The sequence below is a fragment of the Salminus brasiliensis genome, chromosome 21, assembly GCF_030463535.1.
Source record: "Salminus brasiliensis chromosome 21, fSalBra1.hap2, whole genome shotgun sequence".
Lineage (NCBI taxonomy): Eukaryota > Metazoa > Chordata > Actinopteri > Characiformes > Bryconidae > Salminus > Salminus brasiliensis.
The window spans coordinates 30,105,803-30,116,543 of NC_132898.1; the positions used below are offsets into that span (position 1 = coordinate 30,105,803).

General features: G+C 41.4%; 1 protein-coding gene across 4 annotated transcripts in view; it reads right to left on the reverse strand.

The window, feature by feature from the left end:
• twf2b (twinfilin actin-binding protein 2b) overlaps nucleotides 1-9,345 on the reverse strand; it is a 10,457-nt gene extending 1,112 nt beyond the window's left edge. Inside the window, exons 1-10 of one of the 4 annotated variants that reach the window (XM_072665985.1) lie at nucleotides 9,295-9,345; nucleotides 8,085-8,162; nucleotides 5,868-6,046; nucleotides 5,295-5,390; nucleotides 3,733-3,837; nucleotides 2,930-2,944; nucleotides 1,699-1,740; nucleotides 1,197-1,316; nucleotides 846-996; nucleotides 243-364 (exon numbers count right to left, since the gene is read on the reverse strand). In XM_072665985.1, coding sequence (XP_072522086.1) covers nucleotides 243-364; nucleotides 846-996; nucleotides 1,197-1,316; nucleotides 1,699-1,740; nucleotides 2,930-2,944; nucleotides 3,733-3,837; nucleotides 5,295-5,390; nucleotides 5,868-6,046; nucleotides 8,085-8,162; nucleotides 9,295-9,319 — 933 coding nt within the window. In that variant the 5' untranslated portion in view covers nucleotides 9,320-9,345. Of the gene's footprint in view, nucleotides 1-242; nucleotides 365-845; nucleotides 997-1,196; nucleotides 1,323-1,698; nucleotides 1,741-2,929; nucleotides 2,945-3,732; nucleotides 3,838-5,294; nucleotides 5,391-5,867; nucleotides 6,047-8,084; nucleotides 8,163-9,294 lie in introns of all 4 variants that reach the window. The other 3 variants (XM_072665984.1, XM_072665983.1, XM_072665986.1) reach the window with 3 other exon arrangements.
• Nucleotides 9,346-10,741: the final 1,396 nt, after the last annotated feature.

A 10,741-nucleotide genomic window follows, 5' to 3' on the forward strand; every position in this document is an offset into this window, starting at 1 on the left:
AAATTTGAAGAACTGCTATATAGGGCCTATAGGAAATTATCACCAGTATTTGTCATCTGCTGTTAACATGGTTTGTGCTGGTGTCTGCCAGCACCAGACAGAGACTCCAGCAGTAAGCTGTAAGCTGTTTGTCCACTGTGGCTTTTAAGGAAGATAAGGAAGGTAACTGCACATGCCTGTTGGATTGTTTCAGATTTGTGCTTTACATTATACATACAATAATACACAGATCTAACGCTGACCTTCTTGGTGATCTCTATATGGTAGTCTCTCTCCACTTCCTCCAGCAGTCGGTTCTTACAGCTAGAGTAGAGCATCCGCTCCTTAATGCTACAGATGTAGCCAGGCATGGAGTAGATGAACACTGATAAACATAAACATACACACACACACAAAAAAATATTTTAGCACTTTTATATTTAGATTTTAGTTTTTATAAATTATTTTATAGCCTATAGAAAATTTAACATCAAACTTGTATTGTCTATTTATTTTATTAATTAATGTCATAAATCCAAAAGTGATAAAACACTGAATTAAATATACCAAATTAAGCCATAAAAATAGTTCTATTGTTTGATTGCTTAGATTTTTTTTTGTTCTGGACCACCTTCATGTAACAGGACACTTCCCAGTTAAGAACTTTCCCCCAGTTACTCAGTCCTGTAACTTGTGAACAGCTCCAGCAGTTTGCCCTGTTTTCCCTGTTATTGCTGCATACTCAGCCTTCATTTTTACAGGAATTTAAAGGGTTGTGTCATTTTGTTGTGCCATCTAGAGGATAACAGCTTAAATGCAGAAGCTGAGTGGAAAATCAGTTTTGGCACAGTGACTCAGGCACTGACCCACAGCCTCCATGCTCTGACCCTGATGAGAGTGCTTGTATAAGAAGAAGTGATAGCGAGGGGCGTCAGCAGGGATTCTGGCCGGCAGCTCACGGGTCTCTGTGGGGTTAGTATGGACAAGCTCAATCGTCTCTCTCTCAGTGTCCAGTCTCTGATAAAAACAAACACACACACACACACACACACACACACACATGCATACATAGTAGTGACAGAAAGTTGAATAATGTGTATAAAGAATTGAGATTGATAGTTTCTGTTATGCTTCAAAAATGGACATTTTTATAATATATAATGTGTGTGTGTGTGTGTGTGTGTGTGTGTGTGTGTGTGTGTGTGTACTGGACTCACAAGCTGGATGTAGTTGATGCGCCTCTGTTTAAGTTGCTCTAAGGCCCGTTTAACTCCCTCTTGTAAAGGAAAGGCCAAACCCTGCAGAGTCGAGTGCTTACTCTCCACACTGATCTCTGTCTTCCCCTTAAACACACATACACACAGATATACAGTGCCAGTCAAAAGTTTGGATACACCAGGTTGAGTGCATGCTGATCATCATCTTAGAAACATTTGTTTAAAATGCTAGGGTGACCCAATTAACAGCACGTTAATGCACATTAATACATACACATTTCCTCATTCAGCTTATATGACCAATCATTTTCTTTTAAACCCCCCACAGCCCCCCATGACTTTCTAACTACGGTGGATACCCGTGTGTCCCAGTGTGTCCTCGTTTTAGATACTCCTTAATCATCATCAGATGTAGAAACAGAGAGTTAGAGTTACCAAGATATATGGTGCACTTTGGTGTACAGCATGTAGACTACAGGTAGTGAAAAAAAAGGCTGCCTACCTTTCCTCTCCCAGATGGCGCAGCAACCCGCCGTCGTTCCTCCTGGAAAAAAATCCCCAAATGTATATTTTCATTTCAAATATATATATATATATATATATATATATATATATATATATATATATATATATATACACACACTTTATATATACTATATAAATAGTAGTATATATATACTACTATATATATGGGTATATATACAATCTTTACTGGGTTTTACAATAGGACGAACAGTGCATGTTCAGAAAATTAGAAACAACAATCATAGAGGGACAAGACGGGGCAAAGAGGACAAAGGGACAAGAAAGACCCTTTTAAAACTTATTTTCACAAAATACATAGCATAGTAGCTGAAGTTGCATTATATATGTTAGCAGTGGAACATTCAAAATATCCAGGCAGTAATGCAGCCAGGTTTTCTGTCAGAATTGATCTTGGTCATCAAACCAGTCTTAAAGACGGTTAGGCTGCGTCCCAATTGCACCCTACACACAAACCCGTTTTCTACTAACAGGAATTGATGAAGTGTTGCTATAGCAACATACATCACCGCAGGTTCTCCAGACGCTGTCATCCACCATTGTTTCTATGAGACTGAGTATGTATCTTGGACATTTGAGTGTACTCAGTTTTGACAGTAGGTATTAGTAATTAGTACGCAATTAGTCCACACCCTGTGTCTCTTTCTACATCACATAATAATAGGAGGGATGGTGACCTTTTGCCTTTAATGTATTAGAACTACTCTCTGGCAGCATCCAGAGTCAAAGTGGAAAGAAAAGTACCAGCTAAGGAAAGGTCACATGTAGAACATTTCAACTGGAAAACCGGAAGAGCGTTCAAAATCCAAGATGGCCGCTCCACACATCAACAGTAATACATAGAGTACTGTCCAACTGTTTTCTCTGGACGTGTTTGGATGCGCAAAATACTGTGTAATGGTCTCACTAACAATACCAATCCAAGACATTAAAAGTGGGACTTATTTTGGTTAGATTCACCATAAAACACCAGTAAAGGCCGGTCAAACCAGTTGGTAAACTGGTAAACTCTTTAGTCTTTAGCTAATTATTGGAATGTTTAACTGGAACGCGGTCAACTCGGGTGTGACGCCATTCCCAGCTTCGACATCCGACAGTTGAGGTTAATACAACGCAGCACAAGTTTCATCTGAAAGGTATGAAATGCACGACACTGTGCCTCAGGCCACACCACACTGTTGAAAACTCACCCAAACAACTTTGTCCTGTAAGATGCATTTCCAAGCAAAAAAGTTTCATTAATGACATTTGCACACACAGAACTATCATTTCTACTATAATTGGGCAAATAAAAATAAACAGACAACACAACTTTCTTCTTAATCCAAATGTAGAAGATCAACAATGACGTTTTGCTCAGTAACTACGAGGCTAATGAAGGTAACACGTTTTGGAAGATACTTTGGGGCAAACCGCCCGTGTCAATTAAATTTTCATAGCAAAAGTAAGGAGTGCCTGAATGTGTGTCTTGTGGTCATATGTTTCAATATTCTGTTATTAGACTATTTAACATTTTATAAGGACAATGCTTTAGAGAAAAACACTAGTCATGAGCTAATGTGTTATCCCTAAGCTAATATATCCTTAATGGGAGTGAGCTTTTCCTCCTTTTTGTCTCAGAGGGTGGCTGATTTGCGTGCTTGCTTGGCAGCTTAGGCAGTAGCAGTCTGAATTAGCAGCCTGAATTATGTCCATTTCATATGTTAGTTCAACAATGATTTAGGCAGGCCGTTTACACAATAATAACACTAATTGGTGAGGCATTCAGCTTGTTAACTACATTAGCCTTGTAGCCCCAATGCACAACTAAACGAGCTAAACACCAATCCAGACACCAATCCCACTATGGCTGATGCACAGAGTAAAGGGGAAACTGTGTAGATTCAATTCTTCAATTAACTATATATGAATATTTAAATTAATAAGCCTCTACATTCATGTTCTCATCACCGTCTAGTAACGGTCAGATAAGGCCAGGTGAGGATTGGCTGACCTCAGTGGCTTTGATCTGATGGAGCTCCTGCTCGGCTGAGGTAAGAGGGGCAGGGCTGGAGCAGGAGGACAGGTGGCGGAGGTAACCCTGGAAACACACGTCCTCCTGCGGGTAAGAGGAGGACACTCAGATAATCCAGTATGACTTTCATCACCTGACTTGAGAGAACCTGGAGCAAAGGAACCATGCCTATATATATATATATATATATATATATATATATATATATATATATACCAGAAAAGGAGACTAGTGACAGGACATTTAGCAGGAAAACAACAAAAAATGATGTAATGTCATTATGTATTATGAAATATTGTCCCTTGCAAAACCACCTCCCCTCACCTGTTTGTGGGTAAAACCATTACAGGCCTAATCAAGAGGCCTTACTGCTTTCAGAATTTGGATAATAGAAATATAGCATGGTCTGAGGGATAAAATCCCTAGTATATCAATAAAGTGGGGTGGTTTAGTTAGCTAACATTAACATTATAGTCATCTGTTGCCATGCAGAACTTCTGTTTCTTCACCTCAGTCCTAAGTTATCTCCTATAGCTAAAGCTTGCTACTCACATATGTGCATATGCGTACTCAATAGATATTGTAGCTATTAGCATTTGCATTACAAGCTACTGTCATTAGCTTTGCTCACACAGCAACAGAACTGTCCTTTTTTGGACATCTATCTGCCCCAGATGCTGTATAAAATATTATGAACACACATGAATAAACTTCAGAAACTTGAGGGGGGGGGGGGGACGAGGCAATTTAAAAGTGGTGGGGACATGTACGCCTATGGCATAGCCGTGTTTTTTTATAACTACACTAAACAGCATGGCAACATGAGGCATTATCATTTCGTGTGTTTTCTCAACACCTGCTTTTGTAGTCATTCTTACTAAGGTTAATTTCTTGAACCAACTGGGTTTATCCCAGCAGTCCACCACCAATAAAATACTACCCTGTTGTAAAAGTGTAAATTTAACCTTTGACACATTCGCAGTATTTGGCAGACACTCTTATCTACACTTCCAGTCTAATCATGTTAAAGAGATGAGCTAATGAAGCTTTCCAGGGACACTAATTGGTCAAATAAGATGTGCTTACATGGGTGGGGATTCAAACCCTGGTCAGCTGGGTGGGAGGTGGACGTGTTATCCACTATGCTATCACACTAGCTATGGCAATAGCCATTGTTATGCAGAGAATCTATACAGTAGAAGTATAGATTCCCCCCTGAATAATTTTAAAATAATTGCGCATTGGGATACTTAAATGCATAAATTAGCTTTCAGTTTTTGAACTGTGTGTGGCGGGTTAATAGCTTTCCTATTTCCTAAAGCTCAAGTAGTGCAACGGATAACACCACAACATGCCATTAAGCTACCACATGATTCCCAGTCTGGGTGACTATGCTGGACTACACCAATAAGAGTCCTAGGGCAAGACTCCTAACACTACATTGGCCTACCTGTGTAATACCAATAACCCTGTAAGTTGCTCTGTGTACGAGTGGCAGCTAAATGCTGTTAATGCACTGTAAACGTATCTGTGGATTCTACCTGTGTGGTCCCAAATAGTTCGTCTTTGATGTGACTGCCACCAAACTCCTTCTTCAGTGTGGCACGAGTGGCAGCGTACACCATCTTCAACCGCACCTGCATGGGCCAGAGTGTGAGAACACAGGCAAGCTCAGGAATCTCACCTCTCACAGTGTTTATATGAGAGTGCCTTGTGTGTTGTCATGAGGGTCTCAGAACTACACTAGATGGCCAAAAGTTTGTAGACACCTGCTTATCCAACGTTTCTTCTGAAATCAAGGGTATTAACCGGGGGCTTGTCCCCATTTTGCTGAAGTAACAGGCTCTACTCTACTCTTCTGGAGAGGCTTGGAACATTGCTGAGAGGATTTGATTGCATTCAGCCACAAGTATGCATATCTGTATCAGGGAGGTCAGGGAGGTATTGATGTTGGATGATTAGCTCTAGTCGTTTGGCTCATTCAGTGGTCAACAAGCTGTGTGTGCACAATCACACACAATGTGTCAGGCCTGTCTAGATACTTTTGGACATATAGTGCTTGTGTATTTTCTGCCAAATGTGAATTTCTTTATTTCGGCCTTGTTTCCACATACCGGACACTGGTCTGGTGACCAGGAGACGAAGAGCCACTCGTAGCCCTGCTGGTTTTGGGTGTCCAGCCGGAACAGGATATAACTGGGCTCCAATGAGTCCAGCAGGGGCAGAACACACTGGTCATAGTCCCTGTCCCAGCTCTGAGAGAGCTCTCTGTATGCCCCCAACACCAGCTGCTCTAAAACACACACACACACACACACACACACACACACAGACACCTCATATCACACAGCTCTTCTATCTCAAATCCTGCTGCTTATCAGTCTGTGCCCCAAAATAGCTCTGCATCATGGATTCTTTATCCCGCACTGCATGGGCTGCATACCTCGTCCATGTGCTGGACGGGACACTGCGCAGTTAAAAGGGGATTTCCACCAATACAAAACAGACAAATCTGTGGAATTAAAGGACTAATATGTACTCAAATCTAACAGAGGGGTTTGATGTGGAGCGCTCCAGTCTATAGAAGCTTATAGAGTCAGAATTGTTCACAGTGATGGTGAACAGAACCAGATTCCAGAGGAAGAGTTTAATGCCTCTGTAAGCTCCCTCACAAAAAGCCATCACATAAAGTGGCTCTGAATATGAATGCCTAGTCTGAGGCACTCTTCTGGTACATTTCAGACAAATGGTGAGAAAAATATATATATTGAAATATTGAAATATTGAAATAAAATATTTTTAACATAGTTAAAACATAGTTAAACATCTGGACATCTCTTCTGACATTATTATAGGGCAGTGGTGGGTCAGCGTTTAAAGCTCCGGGCTATTGATGACAGGGTTGTGGCTTCGATACTCAGGCTTGGCAAGCTGCCACTGTTGGGCCCTTGAGCAAGGCCCTTCACCCTCTCTACATAATACAGTGACAAATACTTACACCTTTACCTTTTTCTTTTTACCTTTACATCTGATCTTCATATGATCAATACTGAGAGATGGTAATATAACTAAACACACACAATGGAAGAAACATCTTTAAACATCATTTATAAAAAAGTAATTAATAGAAATGTATAAATGAATAAACGTATAAATAACGTATTAATTGTAAGTGAGGAAAACTTTAAGGAAGACTGTTTATGTGACGCCCTCTGCTGTCGCACAGCAGTGAGCTCACAGTCACATAGCAAGGTGTCTGAAATCGTTCACTATAATAGTGTCTCGTATGTAGGGGACGGTAAATAGGGCACAGTTTTGGACACAGTGCTCAGACTTGTGTTAAGTCCTAACCTATCTAGGGGGCATTGCTGGTGCTAGGGGGAGCTACGAATGGGTGTGTTCAGCACCAAATTGTGAGAAAAAGGGAAAATATGACAAAACAGATTTAATAAATGATGAATTATTCAGACAGTCACTGAATTTTGTAGATAGAAATAAGTGAAATCACCATTTATGCCACATTTTTGTTAATTTCTGATATCAACACAAAAGGAAAACAGACAGAAGTGTAGAAGCAATCCTGCTGATGTTATTTGTACATAAAAAATAATGATAACTCACTATGTAATTATATGAGTAAATACAAAATGACATTTAAATACTGTAGCAGAATTACGGTGAGAGTTGGACAACATACTCTCTAAGCAAAAAGGGTCCTATACAGTACTATAAATAGGGTTTGTGGACCCCTACTGTAGCACTACAGTATATAAAATAATTTTCTATATTTTCTATAGATCATATATATGTTTCTAAAAAGAACCAGCTACAAAGGATTTTCACCCACTTAACATTTAACCACACAGAAAACCCCAATATTTAACCATCTAATCTCTGATCCCTGGTGATTATCTGTGGCCAGGAGTCCCAAAGAGGCCCCAGTTGGCTTTAGTGTCTCGAGGTGGGAAGGATGGCCCACCCTCTCCCCACAGTACTCAGTGTGATGCTGGTCAGTGCGGGCATCTGTATATATATGTAGCCAATTACTCACCCCCTTATTAGGACCCGTGACAGCCAGCATCACAGTGAATTGATGAGGGGCGAGAAAGAGCGTCATCTACCCACCTGGAAAAAACAAGGCCGATTGTGCTCTCTCAGGCTCTGGCTGCTGATGCCGGGAAGCATGACCCAGGATTGAAACAGCAATCCTCAGGGCAGCATCTCAGTCCGTACCTTTTTAATCGTACCCAATTAATTTAGCAGAGTAATTCAGGTAAAAATTCAGGGTATATACCTTTATAACTCAAATCTGCCCCCTCTAAATTACTCACCGCTCCTTATGACAATCTTCATGACTCTGACAGCTCCTCTCCTTGCGTTCACCAGGAACTCCCTCAAATCTGCAGTTGCTAAATGTGAAGGAGAGTTTTTTTGACAGTGCAGTTTAGTAAAACACTAGGCTTAATCCAAGTCCAGCCCTGGTGCATGATTGCCCTACCCTGATCTGGCATACCTAATCCAGCTAATCAAGGCCTTCTGAATCTGAATACTAGAGCCAGGTGGAGATCACCAGGACTGGACTTTAGCATCCCTGGCTTCAACTGTGTCTGGAAAACTGGCCTAAAAATACACTTGGGAGAAAGAAGCTAGGAATTCAAGTTATCACAAGTTATCAGAAGTGCATTTGAGAAGAGGCCCACATTGCAGATGCCTTGCCACTTGAATGTGAGCTTGAGAAACCTTATCTTTTGCTGTCATTAAGCCTGGCTGTATATCTATTGTTTGGCAAATGACAGCGTTCATCACGGAGCCTGCTTGACCACCAGCCTGGCTTTGTAAGAGGTGGGGAGAAAAGTTAGATTTCCAAGGGTTCCTTTTTTTTTACAGGCCCGTACAGTGTGTGCCCCAGGAACACCATGGTAACAGCTCGGCCTGGCTTCATAAATGATGCAGGTTCAGGTGAGATGCTCGAAGAGTAACTCTTCCGCCCTTGAGCTCCAGTTACACAGCCTCGCCATTCAGATAAAACCTTTGGGTTTTTCTTAATACTCATTTATAAGCATGGTCTGGTGGCTTGATTGACGCGTTGATGTTGATCAAGGTTCAGCATATCGTCTCTGCATTGATTATTCTTTGGCCAGAGTGGCTTGCTGTCATCTCATACATAGTCACACTCAGGTGGACAATGGACACGGTACAGCAGGGTGTATTAAGCAAATTGATAATGAGGATAATCCCCCTGGAATTCATTGGCCACTGTGTCCTACAGCAAAGGCCATATCCCATAGCTTGCCACCATACCATAAAATATAGAATAGAATTGTGAACAACAGTCAATATATATATATATATATATATATATATATATATATATATATATATATATATATATATATATATATATATATGATATCCCAAAGGCCAGAAATTGTCCAGTTCTACATATTTCAACTCTCTGAGGTGCAACAATGCATTGGATACACTTGGAAATGACTAGAAGGACTAAGCCTAACAATAAAGTCCCAAGGAAAATGAACTTACCATGGATTCCTGTCTGATGAGACATCACTCACAGTTTCTTCTCCACTCCTGTTGCGTCCAGATCTGTCCCGAGTATCCCACCCTGTCCTCCTCCTGCCACGTCCAGTGCCACTGCTGTTTGGGCCAACTCAGCTGCCGTAGCACTCACATCAACACCCCTTCGAAGTGTCTAAGCCTGGGGGAATCCTGTTTGAAACTCGATCTGAGGAAGATGTGTATCCTAATATTGCCTCTGTCAGCGGATACGCAGGGCCTGATCTGGAATCCTTCACGTTTCACTGGCCATACCAGGGGATGCAGAGGTGGCGAGGGTGGACCAGCTCTTCTCAAAAGACCTGTTGAGCACCCGCTGGCTGTGTTGAGGATCGCACTAGCCAGAGGCCTGTAGGACCTTCAGGCATTCACTGACTTCTTCAGCATCTCAGGGTTGTCTGAAAAGGTCGTCTCGAGCTTCTGGTGCACCCAGTGATGACACGTTATCACCAGGATACATCGAACCACAGCGAGTCACCTGCAGCTCAAATTCCAACTGCATGTTGGGGACTGACATGTGACACTCCATGTGTGGCTGAAGCCCATCCAGCAGACAGTTCAGTTCACCACAGCTTTAAGAGCTTCATTTTTTTCTGCAGTCACCATGTTCAGAACGCAACAGCTGTGATGATTAGCCTTCATTTATCCAGTGCAATCCAGAAGGAGAACATTAGCTGTTAAGTTCTGGTATTCTTTGCCTGGCAAATGTTGGTTCTGTATCTGTACATCAGCAAATGTGGGCAGTGTCACATTATTATTCTCTAAATAGTAACACAGTAGGTTTTGTTCAGCTTCTAGGCTTAGAGCAGTATTTTGCGACTGCGAGGTTCCCCTGGGACCCGTATTAGGCCCCCTTGTATTTTCTTTTCTTTTGCTTTTCTTTCTTTTTGACACTTTTAAAATCATAAATAATCATACTGTGAACGGCTGATGCCCTGCCCTGGGGTATTCATGCCTTTTGCCCAATGATTTTGGGACCCACCGCAACCCTGGCCAGGAAGAAGCAAACAAGAAGCCAGATGAATGAATGAACAAATAAGCTTAGGCATGCAATAGTAGCACTCTACCAAGAGCGTCTGTAGCTTCATAACAGTAGTGCTGTTAATTTAGCTGTTTGGGGGATTATAAGATAAGACAATGGTTCTACACAGAGCTATGACATCCCAGTGAATCATGGGAATGTGTAAATGGCTCTTTTTTTCGAAGAATCTTTGGAAAAATGATTCTTTTCAGCACCAAAAAGGGTCAGAGCACCCCTTTTGCAAACAGCACAGGTAAGACAATAAATGTGACTCTACTGTCAATGTGTGTGTGTATGTGTCAGAGAGAGAGAGAGGGAAGTATGACCTTGTATGGTTGCTGGTGATGGCTTCATGTATAATTCACTCTGCGGAGAGTACTAGGCCAGATGTCA